Source organism: Labeo rohita, chromosome 23, assembly GCF_022985175.1.
Source record: "Labeo rohita strain BAU-BD-2019 chromosome 23, IGBB_LRoh.1.0, whole genome shotgun sequence".
Taxonomy (NCBI): domain Eukaryota; kingdom Metazoa; phylum Chordata; class Actinopteri; order Cypriniformes; family Cyprinidae; genus Labeo; species Labeo rohita.
Window position 1 is genome coordinate 27,094,625 of NC_066891.1, and position 25,900 is coordinate 27,120,524.

Here is a 25,900-nt window from a genome sequence, read left to right on the forward strand (position 1 = left end):
CAGTAAACCGGATGTGCATGCTGCTTTTTTTTTTTTTTTTTACAGATTAATAGGGCTGCTAGCCAATAAAAAAAAACAAAAAACAGAATAAAATTAATTGTAGAATATGCATACTGTATAATTATGCAGTGCAATATGTATGCTAATTTAAGGAATACAGCTGAAGTCAAACGTTTACATACACCTTGCAGAATCTGCAAAATGTTAATCATTTTACCAAAATAAGATGGATCATACAAAATGCATGTAATTTTTTATATAGTACTGAACTGATAAGATAGTTCACATAAAAGTTGTTTACATAGAGAAAATAATAGTTGAATTTATAAAAATGACGCTGCTTAAAAGTTTACATATGCTTGATTCTCATAACTGTGCTGTTACCTGAATTATTATTATTTTTTTAAGTAATAGTTGTTCATGAGTCCATTGTTTGTCCTGAACAGTTAAACTGCCTGCTGTTCTTCAGAAAATATTTTAAGTTCCCAAATATTCTTTGTTTTTTCAGCATTTTTGTGTATTTGAATCCTTTCCAACAACTGAGGGACTCATATGCAACCATTACAGAAGGTTCAAACGCTCACTGATGCTCCAGAAGGAAACACAATGCATTGCGAACCAGGGGTGAAAACGTTTTGAATTTAAAGATCAGGGTAAATTTAACTTATTTTGTCTTCTGGAAAACACATAAACATCTTCTGAAGCTTTTGAAGGGCAGTACTAAATGAAAAAATATGATATTTAGGCAAAATAAGAAAAAAATTTACACATTTTCATTCTGTTCAAAAGTTTTCACCCCCTTGGCTCTTAATGCATTGTGTTTTCTTTTGGATCACCATGAGCGTTTGAACCTTCTGTAATAGTTGCATATGAGTCCCTCAGTTGTCCTCAGTGTGAAAAGATGGATCTCAAAATCATAGTCACTGCTGAAAAGAGGTTTAAATACACAAAGATGCTAAAAAGCCAAAGGATCTGTGGGACCTGATGGACTTTACAAAAGAGCAGCGGGCAGTTTAACTGTTCAGGACAAACAAGAGACTCATGAATAACTGTCATTAAAAAAAAAATAGGTAACAACACAGTATTAAGAATCAAGCATATGTAAACTTTTAAACAGGGTCTTTACATATACACTACCGTTCAAAAGTTTGGGGTCAGTACATTTTTATTGTTTCTTTTTTTTTTCTTTCTTTTTTTAAGAAATTAATACTTTTATTCACCAAGGATGTATTAAGTTAATAATTAAAAGTTTATTAAAAGTTAATAATAAATAATTTACATTGTTATAAAATATTTATATTTTGAATAAACACTGTACTTTTTAAACTGGTTATTCATGAAAGAATCCTGAAAAAAAAAATCACAGGTTCCAAAAAATATTTGGCAGCACAACTGTTCATATTATCCAACATTGATCATTCTAATAATAAATCCGCATATTAGAATGATTTCTGAAGGATCATGTGACACTTAAGACTGGAGTAACAGCTGATAAAAATTCAGCTTTTCATCACAGGAATAAATTCTATTTTAAAGTATGTTAAAATAAAAAACATTATTTTATATTGTAAAAACATTTTGCAATATTACTGTTTTTTCTATATTTTTAATCAAATAAATGCAGCCTTGATGAGCATAAGAGACTTCTTTAAAGACTATTACAAGTCTTACTGACCCCAAACTTTTGAACGGTAGTGTATATATATATATATATATATATAAATAAATTTGACTATTTTCTCAAATTTTGAGAAAATATTGTCTTTTAATATGAAATATCTTATTCATCTCAGTACTAAATAAAAAAAAATAACATGCATGTTGTATGATCCCTCTTATTTTGGTAAAATAATTAACATTTTGCACATTCTGCAAGGTGTATGTAAACTTTTGACTTCAACTGTACGTATAAGCTCAGTTAACAGCTTTTGTGAGATAACGTTGATTGCCAAAAATAATTCCCTTCTCCATTATTTTTGTTAAAAATAGCACAAATCCAGACTGTAGTGAGGAAAGTACAATAAGCAGTTTTTAAGGAAGAAAAAAATTATACTGTGTGTCATTATACTATTTTGCATATTCATTTAAAAATTCTATGAAGTAATGAAAATGTCCATTGTGAAATGTTTCTAAATGTTTATTTGCTAGTTCTCCATTAAACAAAAAAGCCTTTAAAAGTTTTCTCTGTTTTGGCTGGCATCGCACTGTCCCATGAAAGAAGCCACTGTGCGGTGCACTGATGGACCATTGCCCATCCCGAACCCCCCTCGAGTCACCCCTGACACATTATTCAGTGGGGCGGGATAGAGAAACTGAAGAAATCACCCGCTGCTACTAGTACAGATGTTGACAGAGACCGCGCAGTGCAACAGCATCTCCGCTTTTACACCATAAGCCGGACTGTTTTTCAGAGAGGAGCCCGTCACATTACAGACTACTTCCACCATGGGGAAAGTTGAAGGCGGGATGAAATGTGTGAAATATCTGCTCTTCTTGTTCAACTTTATATTCTGGGTAAGTAATGCATTAGTGTAGACTGCTGTTGTATGTACATGCCATCATGTGTAGCATTCTAGTATATTGTGCAATGTGGATTCAGTTTCGCTTGCACTTTGCAAGTCATATATCGTTTTGTGTACTGGTGTGTTTAAGCACTTTATGCAGGAATTTAAAGCTTCGGAGGCAGGCTGAGAGTCACTGCTCGTACGACTCAAATCAGATTTTCCACTGGGGAAAATCCGCCCCTTTTTCCTTCAGCGTGTGTTTGTTTGGACTGCAGCAGCCGGACACTGGCGCACTATGCAGTACTGTGTGTTTCTGATTCACCCCACTGACTGAATCTTTTGAATTCGTTCACTGAGAAGGTTTATTCAAATTCGTTCATTGATTAGTTCAGTAACCCCTTCTGTAGTGTCGCTACGCCTGCAGGTGGAGCAGTGAACCTTGTTTATTATGAATGAAGCATTGAATTCACTTTTGATGAAATGATTCTTGTTATCCAGTGCTCAGTCTGTCTGCAGGTTCACAGAGATTCGATTCGAACGAATTGAGTTCTTTCACGTGAGAAATGAATCAGTGCGTTTATTATGATGCCTGATTCATTCAGTTCAACAGAGTTTAATGAATTATTTATTAAATGTAAATAATTAAATGAATTATGTATTAAAAGTTCATTGACAAGTCTCATTTCATTAATGAGTCGCATGTCTTGTTTAGACGAACTCGTTCAGGAGGATGCGTTCGTGAGGCATAACCAATAAAATTCTCATGTGAAGACTCAACATTAAATTATATGGAGAACCAGGAATAGTCTTTGATTAAATGCCTGCTATTGCTTGATTTAAAACACAGATTCATTCATGAATCAAACAGCACTAGTTCTCCTTATATGGGCATTAACTATGCATTATAATTAAGGACTGGCTATTTTTTATTTAGCTGACACTTTACTATAAACTTACTGAACAGCCAGCAGTCTATTCTGATTTTTCTCAGAGGAACATGACAGTTCATGGTCGAACTTTCCTTTATTTATTTATTTATTTTTATTTTTATTTATGTTTATTTATTATTATTATTATTATTATTTATTTATTTATTTTATTTTATTTTATTTTATTTTATTTTTTTTTTTTTTTTGAGTGAATGCACAACCTTTTTTAAAAATGCATAAAATAAATTCCTAATCATAAGATTATACTATTTACTCTTAAAATGTCATTTTATTCAAGCCTTTCTTATCATGGTTCCTGCAGTTATGGTAAAGATGCGATAGTAATTCCATGCAGGAAAATCAATAAAATTAAAAAAACATCTTTAAAAAGCATCAGAGTATTTTTATTGTAAATATAAATTTGTATAAGATCAACTATATATTAAATATACACTACCACTCAAAAGTTTTGGAACAGTAAGATGTTTAATGTTTTTTTTAAAAGAAGTTTCTTCTGTTCAGCAAGCCTGCATTTATTTGATCCAGATTACAGCAAAAACAGTAAAATTTTGAAATGTTTGTACTATTTAAAATAACTGCTTTCTATTTGAATATATTTTAAATTTTAATTTATTTCCTGTGATTTCAAAGCTGAATTTTTAGCATCATTACTTTAGTCACATGATCCTTCAGAAATCATTGTAATATTCTGATTTGCTGCTCAAAAAAACATCATTTCTTTTAAAATATATTTTTGAATTTTTGAAAGCTTTTAGTTGGTATAGTGCATAATGTTACAAAAGCTTTTTATTTCAGATAAATGCTGATCTTTGGATCTTTCTATTCATCAGAGAATCCTGAAAAAATATTCTCATCTGTTTTAAATATTGATAATAATAATAATAATAAAATAAATGTTTCTTGAACAGCAAATCAGCATATTGGAATGATTTCTGAAGGATCATGTGACACTGAAGACTGGAGTTATGATGCTGAAAATTCAGCTTTGGTCACAGCAATAAATTACATTTTACAATATATTCAAATAGAAACAGTTATTGTAAATAATAAAAATATTTCACAATAGTACTGGATCAAATAAATGCAGACTTGCTGAGCAGAGTAAAATTCTTTAAAAATCATTAAAAATTTTGACTGGGACACACAAAAAAAATAGTGGTTTAAAATTGTACCTTTTGGTGTACAAAAGCTTGTCGCTGGAGCAGTAACCTTAAAAGGACATCTTTGTACATTTTGTACCCCTAATAGGTACATACCTATGTAGTAATACGTACCATTGAAGTACTAATATGTACCTATTACGGGTAAAAAGGGTACAAAGATGTCCTTTTAAGGGTACTGCTCCAGCGACCAGCTGTTGTACCCTAAAAGGTACCATTTTAAACTGCTATTTTTCTGTAGTGTATAAATAAATGATAATACATATAAAACTTTATCCAGAAATCATGAACAACCAGCAAAGTCATGGAAGTTTATTGGTCAAAAAAGGTTTAAGATGTCTGCCTTTGGGTGTAGCATACTGATTTGTCATTAAGTTTGGCACATTAATTCATGTAAGTGTGGTTTGCATCTAAGCGTTGCACAGAAACGCCTAAATTCCTATTAAACCAGTCTGCACTTTAGGAACATTTTCTGTTTCCACAATAACAGAAGTCTCATAAAGATTTATTAGTATTTTATATTACCTTACCATATCTTCTGCCTTTTTTTCCACATTTTCAGCCATTTTGGCATCAGGTTTTGCCAAAGTGCCTATCAAGTGACATTTTCTTTTATCTGGGCCATCAGTTTGTCACACAAAAACACATGCATACTTAGCCATCTAAATGAGGACATACTATACATGCAATGTTTCTATAGAAAGCTAAATGTCTCCAAAGGCAGGTTGTGTCACAAATAGCTATTGGTAACTACCGGGGACAAAATTGTCATACTGAGAAACATATACTCATGTGTTCATTCTAATAAAAATATATGCTTAGAATGCATAGATGACAGTTGCAGTTGCATTTATTTTTTTTACCATAACTTAAGACGTTTAGCCAAAAAATGGATATATATATATAAAGCATTATTTTTATGAAACAAGCAACGTAATGTGATCATATGACAACATTACATAATACCAAAGTCCCTTTAAGGCAAGTCATTTCACTCTGCGGCCATCTTTGAAACGCCTCTCGGCATGCAAATGCAGCTCCTATCTCTTTGAATGGGGAAACATTAAATCAAAACTGTTCACCAAGCTTACTATTTAATTTCATATTTGAAATCACCAATGAAATCTGACAAGAACAGCCTCATAAATATTGTTCCTTATGCTTCAATAGTGTTAGAAAAGCTTATTTTTTCAGGCTAGATCATTTCCACTGGCGCATAGCGAGTGAAGCGGAGCGAGCGTTTTCCATTCATTCCTACGGAAGTTGAGCGTATACGCTCACGGGGTGCATTATGGGATTGAAAGTGGCGCGAGAAAGTGTCATGGTGCATTTCCACTGGCACGTAGTGAGTGGAGCGGAGCGAGCATTTTCCATTCATTCCTATGGAAGTTGAGCGTAAATGTTCACGTGGTGCATTATGGGATTGAAAGCGGCGCGGAGAAAGCGTTGAAAGCGGCTGAGAGCATCAAAAAGGTTGGGCATTTCTTAACTCTATGTAGGCAAGACACGATTTTGACGTATGTTCCTGAGTGTTTGCGGAACTGGTGGATTACTGAGCAGAAATCATTAAATATAAATGCACTTTGCATGCTTTCATTTCCGTTATAGTGCGTTTCCACTGGCACGTAGCGAGCGGAGCTGGCGTTTTCAATTCATTCCTATGGAAGTTGAGCTTAAACGCTCTTGAGGTGCATTATGGGATTGAAAGCAGCACGGAGAAAGCGTTGAGAGCTGTTGAGAGCGTCAAAAAAGTTGGGCACTCCTGCGCTCGGGATTTGCATAAAGTTAAGGAATGCCCCACCTTTTTGCTGATCTCAGCCGCTCTCCATGCTTTCTCCGCACCGCTTTCAATCCCAGAATGCAACACCGTGAGCGTTTACACTCAACTTCCATAGGAATGAATGGAAAACGCTTGCTCCGCTCGCTTTGTGCGTTACTGTTTCTATAGCAACCAGGACTTCTAACGGCAGCTGCAATGACGCGCTGACTTTACTAATCAACGATTGGCTCTTTCATTAAGAAGGCGGGGCTTTGCGGCCATAATGAGCGATGCATTTTTTCCCCATTCAAAACAATAGGAGTAACACGTCTTGGGTATTCTTTAGTCTTTGATAATACAAATTGCAGTTTCACATAAAACAGTATGCAATTCGAAATTAATAAAGACTACAGGAGTATTGGATGTTTAATATGTTACTTACAAAATTATTTGTGTAAGCAACTTCTGAGTGAAAACTGCAATCCTAAGCCATCTTTTTTGTCATTTTTTTGTTTTGTCATTTCATTCCAAACATTTATCATCTGAGTTTATCCAAACACTTATACCAAACGTGCATACCTTAGTCAAAGGAAGCTCCTGTGTTACTCAGTGTAACTTTTTCCACTTCCACACCTGCAATGTGCATCAGTGTTGGCGATGTTTTGAAGGAGACTTTACGAAAAAAATGGCCGTATGCAACTTCCAAACCCTGTTGCTTTTGTGAGGCTTTGGTGGCACTGTAAGTCACTAGTTTTAGGCCATCCAGATGAGCTTCATTTCCATTCATATTACATACAGTATCCCTTTAAATTATCCCAGCAGTGAGCTATTCTGAAGCAGTGATCAGTGGACAGACCAGGCCTTTGTCTTTTAATGTAAAACAGGAAAATGTGGTTAAATAGAATTGAAGAATAGAAGTATGAGAGTGTCAAGCCTGATTAAGAGGCCGACAGGGAAATCGGATAGAAAAGGGTTAGTGATTGTGTGAGAGAGAGAGATAAAGAGAGGCAGTTGGCTGATCCTGACCTAGTTAACCAGTGGGAATGACACAAAATGCACAATTTCTTGGTCAACAACTTCTCATTTTGAATAGTAATGGTAGATATTTGTACATCACATGATGTTAGAAGTGCTAAATATGTTCATGGACGATTTAAATTCCCTTTAAAATATTGTTTTTGGGAAAATCTTGGATGATCAGTCTTGGTTTAACAACCTCTGCTTCTCTTTAAAATGTAGCTGGAATGTTCTTACCAATAAATGAAAATGTGAGTATTTAACCAGAGGAATCTCTGCATGGGAGCTCTGCTTTGCTCAGTTTGACACAAAAACCTAAATAGTCTCTGAACAGTCACAGGAACAGTTTTGTTTTCAGTGTAAACCTCTCCCTCACAACCTGGCAGCTCAGCCATGGAAAATGGGCACAGTTAGGACTAGACTGAATAGGACAGAGGGAGGAAATTGTACAGGATAATGATCTCTGACCTGTTTAGGGCAACATTAATCTCGCAGATATTACCATTCATTTTGTCTTACTTTTTTGTCTAAATTTAGTATGAATTTGTTTACACAAGCTTGTTCTCTCATCACACTGAAAAAAGTGTTTCATTGGATCAAAGTAAAAATTTTGCGTCAACTTGTTACATCTAATTACTTTACTTTTTATCAACGTTAAATTTTTACTTTGAAAAGAATTAACTATCCATTACTTAGCCAAAGCAAAAAGTATCTTTGAATCAAGTAAAGTTTTTAAGTTTAATAAAATCTTAAATTATACTTTGTCGTAATGTTTTCTCTTTGTATTAACTTAATTATTTTACTTTACATCCAACCAAATACAACTCAAAATATAAATGTAATACAAATAAATTTATTTACTTTCAGAATCTGTAATTTTATCATCAAAGATGAATGACTTCAAGCATCAAACTTCTGACAATTTATTTTCTCATAATACAATTTTTTGTACAATGTGTACAGTATCCTCATACCAATAAACAATATAAACATCATAAACTTGACAATTTTTATCATAATCTCTACCATGTGTATAGTATTGTTATAAAAACATACTGTATAACAGTTTTTAGTATCCATATACATAGACACACTGGATAAAATGTAGATTCACCATAAGAATCAGTTATCGTTTCACCGAGAAACATGCATCTTTCCATGAACAGTCACTTAGAAAACTGGTTTAAAATGGGCAGTGTAAAACCAAACACTTTTAATAAAATACCTACCAAATTAGCCAATGGTAAAAATAAAAAAATAAATTACAAAAAATTATTTTCACCTTCATGGAATAGTTTACCCCAAAATGAAACTTATCTCAATTATCTCAAACTTATCAAAATTGTCATAAAATGTCTCTGAACCAAATTTAATTAAAGTTAAATACTTGAATAGCTTAAGGATGAGTAAACAAAGAAAGAATTTTCATTTTTGGGTAAACTATTTAACAAACCCTAGATAACACAACTTATAGATAAAACAAATCAGGTTTAGTAAACAGTAGTACAGTTAACTTTGTATAAAAGGCTTTATACAGTCCAACATCTTCAAAGAAATTTACCATCAGCAGAACCCTGTAGCTGGGTCAAAGGAAACAAATGTACTCCTGCAGCTTTGAAGAGAGGTTCTGCACCCTTCGGCTCATCTGCTTACTCTCTATGTCCATGATTATTTTTGAAAGGCCTCAAAGGTATATTTGAGTCCTTCAGGATATTTTAAGTTCAGTGCATAAATGTGTCCAAACATTATGGCACAAGCACATGCAACAGAGAGCAACTCATTTAGTACTTCCACACCGTCAGTGACAATGGAAATGTCCAGTGCACAACTAAGAGCATCACTTTCGCAGATTACAAAAAATGCCATGGTGGTCTTTTCAAATTCTCTCTCCGCTTCCTCCCTCTGGTCAGCCTAAAAACAAGAACAGAGAATAATTGAGGGACTTTGGAAGAAAAAAAATTATTATTATAATTTGTTATTATGGAGGTCAATGTAGAGCCCAAACATGTGTTGCAATTTTCATTAAGATATCTTCATTTGTGTTCAATGTAAAAATTAAATTTGTACGGTTTATTACAAGAGTAGAGTGAGTGATGACAAAATTTTCATTTTCGGATGAAGACGTACTTTTACACTCTCTTTGGCTTTGAAAATGCTTTTAAACACTTAAACACGTGTACATTCAAACACTCACATGTTGACCATTGTAGACAATTACAGAAATATTTGTTAAGTGCAGTACCACAATGGCCAATCAGTGGCAATTATCAATCTACTCAACAGTGTTGAAAATGCATTTTGGGTGAACCAACCCCTTTTAAAGGAGTAGTTCACAGTCATGATTTACACGCCATCTTGTCATTTCAAACCTGTGTGAATTACCGTCCTCTGCAGAATTTTGAACAGTGTTGGTAACAGAACAGCACAGCCCCCATTCACTATTATTGTATGGACACAAAACCAATGCAAGTGAATGGGGGGCTCTTAACAACATTCTTCAAAATATATTCTTTTGTGTTCTGTGGAAGAAAGTCACACAGGCTGATGTGTAAATGATAAAACAATTACTTCAACTGCTTTAAAGCGATATGTCACTACCAAATCAAAATTTCCCTACGTTTTACTCACCCTCAAGGCTTGAGAAGACCTTTGCTAAAACCACAGAGCCGTGTCGAGCAGTTTTTTTGATCGACAGATGCACTATTTGAAGCTTCAAAAAGTCTACAATTCACTCCCATTCTACCTCTTGGAAGTAAAATGATATGTAGGATTATAACTTTGCCTGTATTGTTCTTCAAGAATATAACCATATTCAGATAGGATGCCTTGAGGGCGAGTAAAACATGGGGAAATGTTGATTTGGTAGTGAAATATAACTTTATGGCAAACATGGTTGGAGAAAATTTCAGTAGTTTGCATTGTCTACATTACCTGGTATTCTTTGATCAGACAGCTTGCATCTTCACCAAGGTACATGATCTCTTCTGATGCATATGTCCAGACTCTACAAAATGTTCAAGGTGTATTGTTTTTGTTAGACCAAAACACTACTAAATTGATTGCCACAAGCAATTTTTTTTCACATGCAACCAATACCTGATCCATAACTTGAACGTTTTTTCATGGAGGACTCCACCTTTGCTCCTAATAACCTGGAGAAGCTGAGAGCTCTGTCTGTCCAAAGAGGCCATAATTCTCGATTGTAAATGTAGGGTCGTGATGCGCAAAAATTCGGCATTAATCTGTAAGAAAGAGAAACATAGACTTCAGGAAAAAAATGATTTCACTTTGAGAACTAGTTTTAAAAATACATATATACACAAAGCCAGTGGCGGCTACTGGTCTGTCAAATAGGGGAAGCTCATTTTCGGCCTACATCATAAAATTGTCTATTTATTTATTCACAAGAATGTGCCTTATTGTCAGTCACAATGCAAACAATCGTAAAAAAAAAAGCTTTAGTTTTATTATGCAAAATATGATGTATTTTTTCTTTTAGTCAGATGCTACTATATAGTATAAATATTTTGCAATTTAAATAAGGTTATTATGGAGATTTATTTATTTATTTATAAAGTATTTTAATAGAAATATAAGGTTTCATTATGTTATGTTAAAATTTTTCAAGATTACTATATATATATATATATATATATATATATATATATATATATTTATATTAATTTATAGTCATCCTCCATGTTAATATTTAATGTAGTAATCTATATATATATATTGATTACTACATTAAATATTAACATGAATGAATGAATGAACGATCTAAAAAAATATTAAACTCTGTAAAAGTGAAACAAGGAATGTGGTGTATAATTGTGTGAAATGTATGATGAAAATCAAGCAATTTCGCCAAGCAAATATAAAGAAATAGGTTGCAGCAGTTTTTATTTCGACTGAACTTGAGAAATCCGCGATGGGACTGAGCGCGAATAGCTCCAGCGATTCCTTATAGTACAAAATCGCTGTCAGTCAAAAGGAGATGCAATCTTTCGACAGACCCTCCAATCATCACGCAGAAGCTCGGAGTCCAGGCCAGCCCACTCCTCATTTGCTCCTCATTCACCCCCAGAGACGCTGAGCGTCCGTGGGCGGGACATAATCGCAGCGTTTATCCAATGACCGTCTAGTTTCAAAGCACTGAAAAAAAAACGTTCAAAGCAGCCGCATTGAAGTCAATGGACGCTGGGCTTCAACGGGGAAATGCACTGTGATGCTACGGGAATGTATGAGAAGAAAATCAAGTCAGCCGACCTGCTTTATCTAACTGATTCTGAACGAACTCGTCTTTGAGATGAACGTTTTCTAACGCATTTTTAGTCAATAAAATGTTAGTACAATAGTACATAATTTGACCATTAATTTTGTGACATTATAGGGAAGCTGAGCTTCCCTTGCAGTCTTAAAGAAATCGCCACTGCACAAAGCATTAAACAACAAAAGGTATAATTAAGGCACCCAAGACATTTTCAAAAACACTACATACTACAATCCCATGGTAAAAACTATGAAAATTCAGGATTAGTCACTTTACATTTTAACATTTTTAGATAAAGCAATAATTAAAAGGTGCAAATTACTTACGTTTTTCATGTGACTGGTTTATTCAAAACCTGTCATAATTGTTGTTCAGCTGTACCCCATCCTACAAAAGACAAAGAGAAATAACAAACTGGCTCACATAAAAGTAAACAGACGACTTCTTTACTGGGTAAGCTGGTCGACGCGATACGTTAAAATAAGTGTTTAGGCACATCACTAAAGACGTGTTTGGTTAAACTAACGTTATGTGTTAACATTAATCATAAATGAGAGACTATACATGTAAGGACAGCGAATACCTTGCGAACGCGAGCTTCATAATAAATCAATAAAAATCATCATAATAATAAAGCTTAATAACAACGTTAAGTCCATACAAAGCGTCTGAAGCGTGCATGTACATTATACATGACGGCGCCATCCATAAAGTACATGCACGCTGATGTATCGCACTCCAGCATACCCGAAACAGTATTTATACTACATTTCAATATCAATCCATCTCACCTCAAGCAGTTTACTTGTATTATTATTATTTTATTTCCACTCGGTTTAAAATGGTGATGAGGGAAACTTGTAAACCTTCTAGCAGAGTTAGAGCCGTCAAACTAGTAATACTAACTGTATGTAAAACAACAGTACAACATAATATTTTATGAAATCATATATGTATAATGTTAATAATAAGTCCAAACGTATGTATAAAATTACTTACCAATTTTCTTGATTCCCGTTTTACCACGCCGAGTTCATCCATGCGGTGTAACAAGATGGCGGAAAGCTGAACGTCGATACGCACGACCACGGATGACGTTAGAAGTCACGTGACAATGGAAACCAATATTTTTAATTTAATTTACAGAAATGTATTTACTTTACACTAACAAGACTTACTTTTAATTTAAATCAACCAAACTTTTTACATTACACTGATGGCTAGACAGAAAATCAAATGTTTTGAGTTAGCTCAAGTATAACAAATTCTTTAGAGTAATGACATGCCTTGTGCACTTTTTTCAGTGCATGAGGTTTATGAATTTTCCAGTAAATATCCAGTGATTGTCATCATCATTATTTAAAGAATGTTTTAATATCGACACTATCTGTGACACATATAATATACACACATAATATATTATTTCACAAAATAATATACACTCATCTTTCAGTCATGAATGATTAAATGCTTGAAGTCTTTTCTGCTCAACAAGGCTGCGGTTATTTGATAAAAAAATATAGAAAAAAAAAACTGTAATATTGTGAAATATTATTGCAATTTAAAAAGTGTTTTCTTCTATTTAATATACTTTAAAATAGAATTTATTCCTGTGATGCAAAGCTGAATTTTTAGTCTTTAGTGTCACATGATCCTTCATAAATCTTTCTAATATGCTGATTTATTATCAGTGTTGGAAACAGTTGTGCTGCTTAGTATTTTTTTCTTTTTAATTTTTATTTATTTATTTTTGCAACCTGTGATACTTTTTTTCAGGATTCTTTGATGAATAAAATGTTAAAAAAAGAGTATTTATTTAAAATATAAATCTAAATAAGAATATTTCTATTTTGAATAAAAGCTTTTTTTTTTTTAATTGGATAAGAAAATAAATGAGTTTTAATTATTTTAGCTTCTGTAGTAAACCTGTATTTTTAAATTTCATTTTACTGGAAACAAAATTTATTATTATTTTTATTTATTTATTTTTTGAAACCTTTTATCGGGATTCTTTGATAAATAAAATGTTAAAAAGAAGTTCATTTATTTAAAATATAAATCTTTTTTAAAAATAAATACTGCTGTTCAACATTTGTGGTTAGTAAATTTTTTCTTTCTTTGAAAAAAATTATATTTTTATTCAGCAAGTGTTAAATTGATAAAAGTGATAGTAAAGACTTATATTGTTACAAAAGATTTCTATTTGCTGTTCTTTTTGCCAATAGGACAAGAAAATAAACAAGTTTTAATTATTTTAGCTTCTGTGGTAACCATATATTTTTAAATTACATTTTACTGGAAACAAAAATTATTTGTATTTATTTATTTTTCGTAACCTGTGATACTTTTTTCAGGATTCTTTGATAAATATAAAACGTTAAAAAAAACTTTTTTTAAAATATAAATCTTTTGTAACAATAAATACTAGCGTTCAAAGTATGTGGTCAGTCATTTTTTTCTTTCTTTCTTTCTTTGAAAGAAATTAATACTTTTATTCAGCAAGTGTTAAATTGATAAAAAGTGATAGTAAACACTTATATTGTTAGAAAAGATTTACGTTTTGAATAAAAGCTGTTCTTTTTGCCAGTGGGATAAGATAATTAACCAGTTTTAATTATTTTAGCTTCTGTAGTAAACCTGTATTTTTATTTTAGTTTATTTTATTTAATTTATTTAATTTAATTTATTTATTTATTTATTTATTTATTTATCCCTGTGTATGCCATACTCATAAATCCAAACAGAGTGTGTCTTATCTTAGATGATCTATTCTGCTGAGAGTGAATCATACTCCCATGATGTGTGTATAATCAGAGAGCCTCATTATTTATTAATAATTCTGTCAGATTGTACATCTGTACTGTCAGGGGCATAGCAGACAGGAAGAAATAAAAGACTGAGGTCTCTAAAGGCAGATGAAATGGCATGCAAACTCTGACGCCCTTGACTGACAGGAATAGTGTGGTTACTGAACCTAAAGATAAAAAGGAAACAGAGTGTATTATTTCTGGCTCTAGTGCTTCCATGCTTTTTTTTGGTGACCAGTTAGCTCCTTTATTTTACTATTTATTTCCCTTTTTTGCTATAACTAATTTGCTATAACTAAATAGTGTTAAAATCATGCCAGAGTCAGTGTGTCAAGATGTTCAAACAAAGCCACTGGTGGTAAACATACACTGCATATGGAGATTGTTGCTATAGTTGTAGAGCACTATGGACCACCTTTGCTCCTTTACTGACCATACAGACTTGATCCGAAACAAGAACGGCACATGAGCAGAGGACGAGGCTCATGAGTTATGATAATGCTCCGGTAATTGATGCTAATAGGACAGGAGTGGCATTGTGGTAAACACCATTAGGCGTTTGAATGACTTCATGTCTGTAGGGATATTTGTGTGTGTGTGTGTGTGTGTGTGTGTGTGTGTGTGTGTTATGTGTACTTAGTGTGTTCCTGTCTTTGGGCGTTGCATGTGGGTGGATGGGTGTTGATGGGTGTTTCTCCAAGTGCAGGCACTTCATGTACTAGATTTGATCTTTTCTTTTCTTTTTTTGTCATATAAAGGCCTCCTTACAGCTGTCTTGGTAATTTTTAAACATCCCTTCATGATGCATTTGTGCTAGTTTTGAAATACCCTTTATAGTTCTTATTGGCCCAGATTTTCAATTTTAAACTATAAAAATGTCAATTCCATTTTAAAAAAATGTAAGAATAAAAAACCTTATAAAAAAGGAAGTGTGCTTAATTGTATTGAATCTGCTGTAGTGTATTTAAAATAAAATTGTATTTGCAGATAATATTAATGAAATAATAGGCTGCTTGTCTCTTAACATTTTTAACACTTAAAATGCAGTGTAATAATTTGTCAGATCAAAAGTATTCAAATCTATTTTAAATCTTAATGTTTTAATAATCTATTGTCATATTTCATTGTTTTGTCTAACATACTAAGGCACTCTAGTATGTTGTTTGTTATTACATTAACATAAGTTTTAATGCATTAATACATTTTAAATGTACTGAATTGCTACTTCATAATTATAAAGGTGCAATTACAAGTATATTTAAATACATGACATACGAGTTTTAATAGAAATGATGATAATATTTTACTTAAAGCACTTTACTATAATGCATTATAAAAGTAGTTTTAATACATTAATTATGCCTAGTAATGCCTTGTACAATCTCATGAACAACCATAACATTTATCAATTCATTGTTACACTATACATTTTACATTTGGTTATAATTATTTACAACAAGACATAATGTATTACAAGACACATTATTATAATTACAATGCATTCTACCCTTTAATAACCCTTTATAATGCATTATACACAAAGGCTTTAAGTAAAGTGTGATGAAAGTGGGGCTGAATGCGACGTGAAGGAAAATGAGTTGTAAACTGGACATGGAGAGGTTTTACTTAATCAGACTTCAGCCTGTGCTAATGTAAAATCAGGGCTTGACATTAACGCTTCGGGACGAGTGGATTTTGTGAAGAGGCAAGTGAAGGACAATTTTACTTGCCCGACCGGACAAGCAACCTGATTAAAACATCATTAACAAACAATAACCAGGGCAGCACCAAAACTTTGGTGAGAAGATTTTGGTTTTATTACTCTCAGTAAACGGTGACTGATAACGGATGGACAGACCAAGGTTGCGTCAGCTGAGGCTCGTGCAGCCTGTCTGACTCAAGGAAAAATCACAACTAAAGCTGTAAAAAAGATAGACTGTAAAAAACATGGACGTAGTGTCCGTGACGTTACTCGTAGGTTTCTGAAGAGCATTTTTGAAGCCTAAAGTGGGCGGGGCCGACCGCCACCATCTAGGCACTGCGTCACCACGCGTCACTCCCGGATAATCGAAAATGGGCAAAAAGGCAGGACGTGGGTGAAGCTGATGTGCCTAGTTGCTGAAACGCCCGCCTAATTCGACAGTAGGGACAGCAGTGATGCCGTGAGAAAAGCTCAGGAGAAACCAAGGCATAATACAGTACATCAGTAGGGATGGGCGATATGGGCTTAAAAATTTATCAGGATAATTTCTGGTATTTATTGCGATACTGATATCAATGACAATTCAGGGAAATACTGTTTCTTTAGAGAAATAGGGTGTTGTGAGCATTACAAAGTACACACGTAATGTAATGACCGTTTAATTCACTGGAATGTTAATTAAATTGTTTGTACTTTCTGTACTGGAAGCTCCTAAATTCCTTGTGTGTAAACACACTCGGCAATAAAGCTCTTTCTGATTCGGAAGTCGGAGGGCGCCCTTGCGCAGAAAATCCACATATGCTTTATAGCAGAAGTAATAGTACTGATGACGCTCCGCTCATCTCTAATCCAGTTATAGCTGTAGCTGAATAAAATGCAGATAGAGGAATTTTAACTGAGGACACTTGAAGAAAATAAACATACGATAGTAAGTATATGTATAATGCAATGCTAATCGACATAGCCTTTATAATGCTGTAAAATAGTTCGATTTCAGCCTCATTTTGTGATATGAAACCACGGCTGATCACAAAATGTTATTTCAAACACTTGACCGTGTTATGAAGTTAATTTGGAAAAAAAGCATGCCAGTAAATGGACAACAGGTTTGTAAACAGGCTCAAACACATGCAAAACTCCATCGCACACTTGACTAGTACAGTTAATGTTATTCAAGGCTCAGACCGATTTTTGTTGCACTGCGCAGTTTTGACCAAACCAGTTTCAGATTGTAGCTCCTCATTTAGCGATATACTAGTTTCACGTCCGGCTTCAGCATGTCACGCCGCACTGTTGCACACAGAAATATGTCAACAACTAGACTTTATCGTTATTATCGCGAGAAGACTAATTCTTATCGTTGGGAAAGTTTTTACCAGTATATCGCAAATGATAAGATATCGCCCATCCCTTTACATCAGTTACCGCTCTTTGACTTTGTTATCGCTCAAATTGAGTTACAGAGTTACGGAGTTACTGTTTATCAATATTACAGTGCTGCCCTGGAGTTATACGCTATGCTGCCTTTGTTCTACTGTCCATTAAAGTCTGCCGTGTTTAAATTACGGTTAAATTGCTTGTTGACTTTCATACATCGGTCGGCACTTCATTAGACAAACAAATTAGGTAGATTGCGATCTAACAAACTGCTCCATAAATCACTATAAGCAAGCAATGATTAGATAACTTGGCAACAATAATTAATCGTAAATAATCTTTAAAGTTTCTTTTTATAGTGCAGATTATTCACTCAGTGCCAGCTGTCAGTCTAGGGCTGCCTATACTTCTACAAGTGGACTCGAATGCCGTGTCACCGTAGCATGTATTACACATAAAATCAGTAACAGTTCACAATTAAATTCTTTTTCTACCTTTTCTTGTAACTCGATAAAATCCACGGCAATGAACGTCATTGGAAACGTTTAATTCACAACCATTCTGAGCATTATTTCTACTTGCTGGCGTTTATCAATCCACCGTCGTTCTTATAGATTAGGCTATTTTCATTTAATTCGACGTAAAACAATATGCTAAGTATGTCTTGCATCCTTTAATGTTAGCGAACATTGCAAATAAATTGGCTGCAAGACGGTATCCACTCACATTTAACTTTTAGTCCGGTTGTTACTGTAAGAAAAATAAAATTAAATCACATTATAGCCTATGAGATAACGAATGCTCACTAGATTTTATACAGATGTTACTATAATGATTCTGTAAATGGTGATCAGCACCCAAATATTGTATATAATGTGGTAGTTACTGCCTTTTACCTTGGCGTGACATCTCACTTTTTGCAGACAATGCAAAGGAGTACAATAACTTCAAAATAGCGACAAAAATTAAGTTTAAGATCATTTTCATTAAAACATCTAATTGCCAGATTTCCAGTGTCCTACCTATAATTATTTTTTCTGGAAAAATAAAAATCCTTAAAGCCATTTTTCTCGGTATCACACTCCAACGAGTCTTTTGCCTTGTAGGGCAAAGTGGTAATCCACCTGTCACTCAAGTGGCCACGCCCTTAATTATGCAGAACGTTAAGGATTAATATAAAATAAACGGAAGAGTTAAAAAAAAAAAATCAACCCCCTTCACAGTTGTCATGAAGGGCAAAATTACCTATATAGACCAAAACACTTTTTGTATCAGGGTGTAAACAATATTTTTTTCTGCTGTAAAGTTGGGCATTTTTAACATGGGACTTTTGTCGCTGCATGTCTCCAGGAGCTGGCGATGAGGCAAAAGACTAAATATAATATAAATATATAAATGAAATCCGTACATACAAACAAAAACGAATGAAAAGCAGAGCCTACTTTTTTCCATTGCGTATGTTTATCTATAAGAGAACGATCACATGAGCTCTACCGTCTTCTTTCCTATTGGCTGTCGCTCCCGAAAGTCGCTGTTCATTTGCATAAAGTTGAGGGATTCTGAACTTCGTCATGTCTCTGTACACGCTGGCGTTCAGAATCCCTCAACTTTATGCAAATGAAGAGCATTAGGTGCAACAGCACTCACAAAGAGACAAACATGAACAAACATACTGCGGTAGAAAAAAAGATAAATATTGTATATAACATATGATATAGATAAGCAACATCACACGACCAAGCACCAGCGCGATTGCAAATGTGACATTGATTTTATACAACAGTAGTTCAATAAACAAGTAGTTACTATATTAACTGACTTACATTTTAGACACATTATTGACCATTTTTGCTAACAAAAATTGTTCAAAGCAAAGCCACATATAGCAGTGACTGTTCTTCAGAATGGATTACATTTATGCCAAAAAAAAGGCTTTTTGCCCCGCATAAGTAACCTTTTTACAAGCACATGTCAAGGCTTAATGTCGAGCCCGGAAAATACACAAAGAAGGAACAGCAGGTGGTCGGGGAGAGTGTAGTGTGTGTGTGTGTGTGTGTTTGTGTGTGGAGAATGTGTGTCCCACCACACCCCTAATCATCAGACAATAGAACACTCTCCTTTTCCTCCCACACACTCCCTCAATACTAGAATCATTATAGCGTATGTTATGATAACAATGGTACCATATGGTCAATTTACAGAATTGGAAAATGATCATTGTTACCCTAGATATTTGTTACTGAGCAGACTTTTACCGATCATTTTAGTTATGTAATATCAAGTTGTAGTAGTCAGGTTGATCAAGTCATATTTAATAATACTTTTTAATAAAAACAGTGTCACCAAGTAATATTTATTTATTTATTTATTTATTTATTTATTTATTATGCTTCTCTTACTTCAAGACAATTCTTAACTATTTCTTTTCCAACAAACAAACAAAAAGTATATGTCAGGAACACCATGGTACTATTTTATTTTATTTTATTTTATTTTATTTTATTTTATTATTTTATTTTAAAAATATAATTAAGGGGAGACACTGCAGGCAAAAACACTGTGTTTTCATGCACCTGTCAAATTTGAGATTTTGTGCTTTTTGTTTTTTTTTTCAGACTAGTGGAAAGAAAACATCCAAAAGACACTGTTAAGTGTTTATTTTATAGCACTTTACCTATTTGTGCCAATAGATTTCAATTACACTACATATTTTTAAAGGCCATTTTCCCAAAATGAGCTTTTTCTTCTACACTGAGCCATAAATCTCCATTTCAGCAACACTTACACACACCAGACTTTACATTTTTATTCCTGTCTATATCCTGAAGTTTTTTTACAGTTTTTTTATATATAATTTGCTGAATTATATACAACATTTTATTCCAGAAATTGTGAAAAATATTGTCTGTTCTGAATTATCAAGTGACAAAATGAGATACCCCAAATATTCCCTCTGTAAAAACAATAAATAAATAAAATAAAACAAGAATTTTGAAACTGACTTCATCCAGTGTTTATATTTTTGTACATGAAATGTATGCAAATTAGTGCATATTTCATTAAATAATACCTTGTTTGCATATTTTACATTTTAGAAAACTTGTAATACAAAAAAATGTTTGCAATTATCAGTGTAACCAATCAACTGGGTAATTAAGGTGATAACTATTAGTTAATTTTTTGACCCTATTCACCTGCAGTGTCTCGCCTTGGTCAATCACACTCTTGGACATAAATGTTCCAAAAGGTGTTTTTCGTAGTGTTGCCATAAGATCCATTTTTCGAGAAGGACTGTTCAGTCGATATGTCTCAAAACATCCACATTTTTCTTTGTGAAGTACGTTTTCATAATCTAAAGAACATTTTCCCCACTATAAAGAGTCTTTTGTCCAGTTGGAACATTCTATGGATGTTAAATGTTCTTCAAGGAGCCATTAATGCCAATAAAGCCCCTTCATTTGGTTGTAGGCTAACACTCTTACCAGTGTAGTATGTGGTTTAGTGCACTACATGAGCGCTGTTGAGATGGAAACTTCCCTGAGCGGACTGGATTCTGTTTTCCACCAGGAGATCTAATCAGCTTTTCCTGGGTTTGGGTTGACCAATTCTTTCATTCTTTTTTTCCCGTCTTTCTGTTTTTCTTGTTTCATAACAACTCAGTTTGAAAAGTTCCTCCGTCTTTTCCAACATTATAATTGGTGTTTTGGTGTTTGCTGTAAGTTCTTCATTAGGGAATGTAGACGTATGATCTCATGATCTCAGTTTATATTGTGTTCAGATGGTCACTTGGAACGTGAAACATCAAAGCTGTGTCTGCTAGTTTAATCACGGCCTGTTTCTTCTTTGCTACAAATGAAAACTCTATTTGTTGCTGAAATTATGACATAAATGACATAAAATGTGTTCAGAAAGGACACTATTAAACTCCCAAAAAACTTGGAAAAAGCCAATATGTTTTCCATATACTGAATGTAAAATAACAATGGAAAGCCAAAAGCGACCCAACAGGGAGTTTATAAGAGTGGAAACTGATCTAAGCTGGTATTCTGGCATAAAAAAAACATTTGCTCATTTAAATTTGTTTTTTTTTTTTGTTTTGTTTTAATTGTCTTTTTCGTATTCTTTTATTTATTATTCTTATTATTCATGCATTATTATGGTGTTTAAATTTAAATATTTGAGAATTTTTAATAATTATTCCTAATTACTGTATTAATTATTTTTTAATAAATTTATATTTTTTATTCAGTGAGGATTCACTGTTAAAAAAGTGACAGTGAAGACATTTATAATGTAGAATTTTTTTTTCATTTTTTTTTTCATTTTAGTCTAATTAATTGAAATCTTGAAACATGCACAATTCAACAGCAGTTTATTAAAAATGTAACAAAAAGTATATTTTAAGGCCCTATGAAATCCATTTTATTTATTTTTTCTTAAATTCAGTTTTATTTTTATTCAATTCTGAGTTTTTCATTTATTTCCCTGGATGCCATTTTAATGGTTTTATTAAATTGTCAATAATCAAAAGTATCTCTAAATAATTGATTTTATTAAAAACAAAAAATAAAATATACAAATTTTATTGATTTATGAAATACTGTGTTGTGTATTTACACTTTTCTGGTAAATAATTTCTCTGTTAAATGTTCCTTTAAAATATATTTTTTAATACTAATCTAATTAGTAGTAGTAGTACTATCATTACAAGTCATTATAAGTCTAGTGCTGGGCAATGATTAATTGCGATTAATCCAAAATAAAAGTTTTTGTCTACATAATATGTGTGTATGTACTGTGTATATTTATTATGTGTACATATAAATACACACACGCATGTATATATTTAAGAAAAATATGTTATGTTTATATATTAAATATGTTTATAAATAATATAAATTATATGAATAAAAATATATGCATGTAAATACACATAAATATTTTCAAAATATATACTGTATGCGTGTGTATTTATATATACATAATAAATATACACAGCACACAGACATATATTATGTACACAAAAACTTTTATTTTGGATGCGATTAATCGTTGCCCAGGACTAATTAAGTCTTCTAATTAAGTTTCTTCAAGCTACACAGAACTTTTATTTTGACAGGTTGCTGTGAAGACCTTTAAAATTCTGTTTGTATATGATAATAATTTTTCTCAAAAGAAACGGTAAAATGCTCATAAATTCATTCATGTTACAGAAGATTTCGATTTATCAGAATCCTAAAAAAAATGTATCATGGCTTCTACAAAAAAATATGAAGCAACTGTTCCCCTTCAGTCGTTTGACTACAGCGTTACATATGGGAACTCGTTTGAGCGACCATTCACCTCTGAGCTTTATAGAAAAGGCCAATGAGAATTGGTGAGTGGAATTTGCATGCAACACCACTCCCCCGTACATACGGGTATATAAGGTGGCGGCGTGCATCCACTCATTCAGATTTTTGCTTCGGAGCCTAGCCTCACGAGCTTTCATTCATAAAAAGAAAAATACTACTCTGAGAGAACGCTGTTCTGCGCTGTTGCTGTTATCGCTGCTGCTGGTCGGAAAGAAGTTATGCTGAACCGCTGCCGCTGTCATCACCAGCTGATCCTGTGAGCCGGCTAGACCGGCATTCTTGCTTTCCAGTGAGTTGATACTGAGTGCACGGTTGTGCCGCGGTCCTCTCTGGGCAAACCGGGATTCTAAAAGAGCAAATTTCTCTCACACGGCTGTCGAGAGAGTATTCCCTCGGGACGTCTTTCCGGCCGTGTGTCTCTGGGTAGTGGTGACTTTCTCACTTCTCTGTTACGAACACGATCGCTGGCTCGTGTGTTGCCACAAGCGCACGCTGAGCCGGCTTTTGTGGATGGTTTGCGCGTTCATTACGAGCGCATGAACCGTGACTGCGAGAGATCCCGCCACTCGTTCGCGAGACGGCAGCCTTCGTCCTCTTCTCAGCGGTGCGGCGAGCCGTACGGCTTCGCAGCCGTTTGACGAGAGGCCTTGGGCGATCTCACGATGTTTTCGGGACTCTCCGCCGGGCAACCCACCGTGGACTTCCGGATCGTCACGCAGTCTCGTAGAGCTATCAAAGACGCTCCCTCGTTGGCAGGCGTCCCTTTGATGCTCCAGAGGAGGACAGAATGTTTATCACAACATCAGAGGGGGGGCGATCGGCTGTTAAGACGGACGTTCCTGCTGAGCGACACCCCTTCGCGGCTGCCGCTCCATCGGGGGCGAACGCTGAACAGTCGGCCATGTTTCTCCGGGCCGCCTGGGAATTTGGGTTGGACATGTTAAGGCATCTTCTCCCATTTTGCTCAGGCTGAATGATTGGTTTTTTAGAGGGTCGAACGCCGCACTGCCACGTCCCCCCTGAGACCTTTTTCCTCGGAGACACATGAGGAGCTATCTAGGATGTGGCAGCCCCTCACACGGCTCACTTTCGTCCTTGCTCCTCACCCCTCATTACCCTCGTTCGCGGGCAAACGGTTACGTGGATGCTCCTCTGGTCGAGAGTGCGGTTGCGGTGCATTCGTGCTCGCAACTCGCCGCCACCTGATGGAGTCATCCACGTCTCTCGCCTGTAGCCCGTAGGCTGTCAAGGCTTGCAGCGCTGCGGATTTGGCCGCCATCAGCTGTGCCATGGTTATCCTGCAGACTCACCATACCGAGGCACCATAGCTGCACGAGAGTAGTATTGACCAAGGTAGATGCAGGAGCTGCACTTGGCTGATATCGCCCCCTGGGCGATGGAGGCCACAGTGCGGTCCCTTGGTCAGGTGATTTCCACCTCGGTGGGTCCAGAACCCCATTTGGCTGAGTCTGGGATCCTCAGATGGCTGACGTCGACAAAGTACGCTTTCTTGGCGCACCCGTCTCCCAGGCCGGCCTTTCCGGTGACACTGCCAGGGACTGTCTCAGCAGTTCTTGGCAGTACGAAGCAGATGGAGGCTGTAAAAACAAAAGAAAATCTCGCCCCGGCGTAAGACCACATGGGCAGCTGGGTGCTCAGCCTTAACCTGCTCGTCACCCAGGGCGCCCTCCTGCGGCCTTCCAGCTCCGCCCCTGCTGCCTCCAGAAGAATAAACAGGCAGCCCCTCCGGCGTCGAGCTAATCGCAGTGGTGTGGCACCGCCCGCTGCTCAGGGTCCTGCAGAACTCAAAGCAAGCTATGAGATAACCTCCCTGACTCGGGCAGCCTTCAGGGCCTGCGGGGACCCCCCTTCGAGCCGCTGGTTTCAGTTGAGCTTAAATTTCTGTCGCTTAAGACAGCGCTCCTGACCGCGCTCGCCTCCATCAAGAGGGTTGGGGACCTACAAGCCTTCTCTGTCAACGAAACGTGCCTGGAGTTTGGGCCGGCTGATTCTCATGTTGTTCTGAGACTCCGGCCCGGCTATGTGCCCAAGGTTCCCACCACACCCTTTCGGGATCAGGTGGTGAACCTGCAAGCGCTGCCCCCGGAGGAGGCAGACCCGGCTTTAGTGTTGCTATGTCCTGTTCGAGCTTTGCGTATTTACGTGGACCGCACCCGGAGCTTCAGACGCTCCGAGCAGCTCTTTGTTTGCTTTGGGGGACAGCAGAAAGGAAATGCTGTCTCCAAGCAGAGGTTGGCCCATTGGGTAGTAGATGCCATCTCCCTGGCGTATGAAGGCCAGGGGGAGCCGTGCCCCCTAGGAGTTCGAGCTCACTCCACCCGGAGTGTTGCCTCCTCCTATGCGCTGGCGCACGGCGCCTCGCTAGCAGACATCTGCAGAGCTGCGGGCTGGGCGACACCTAACACCTTCGCGAGATTTTATAATCTCCGCGTCGAGCCCGTGTCCTCCCGTGTGTTAAGGTAAACATCAGGTAATCTGCGGGAGGCCGGCAGGTGTCGGCTTGCTGCGCCATTCCCACGGGATCCATGCGCTATCTCCCAGAATGTTCCCTCCGGTGAACCCTGGGTCCTCCATGCCCGGCAGTCAGGACTAGATGCGGAGTAGTCCGCGACTGTGCTCCGACTGGGTCTCCTTCGCCCAGAAGGTTGTGGCAACATGTCTCAGTATTTTTCCACAGTCAGCCAGAAGGCTGTCTTTTCCCTCATATATCTATAACCAGAATAGATGTATTCAATTTCTTTATTCCACATGCCTAAACCACATGTGCTCCGCCCCCCCAACCCATGCTTCAGTACAACTGGCACCCCTGTGGGGCCCCCTTATTGGCCCCCAGGGTGTTGGGAAGGTTACGTATTGACTCCACTGTCTGGCACGTCCACCTGTCAGCATTTGGTCTCTTGCGTAACGCGTCCTTAGGGTTGTGGCCTTTTCCATGGGTCTGTTCCCATATGTAACGTCGTAGTGAAACGACTGAAG

General features: G+C 35.8%; 1 protein-coding gene across 1 annotated transcript in view; it reads left to right on the forward strand.

The window, feature by feature from the left end:
• The first annotated feature begins 2,328 nt into the window (after nucleotides 1-2,328).
• tspan2b (tetraspanin 2b) overlaps nucleotides 2,329-25,900 on the forward strand; it is a 38,474-nt gene continuing 14,902 nt past the window's right edge. Inside the window, exon 1 of the mRNA XM_051096489.1 lies at nucleotides 2,329-2,514. Coding sequence (XP_050952446.1) covers nucleotides 2,446-2,514 — 69 coding nt within the window. The 5' untranslated portion in view covers nucleotides 2,329-2,445. The remainder of the gene's footprint in view (nucleotides 2,515-25,900) is intronic.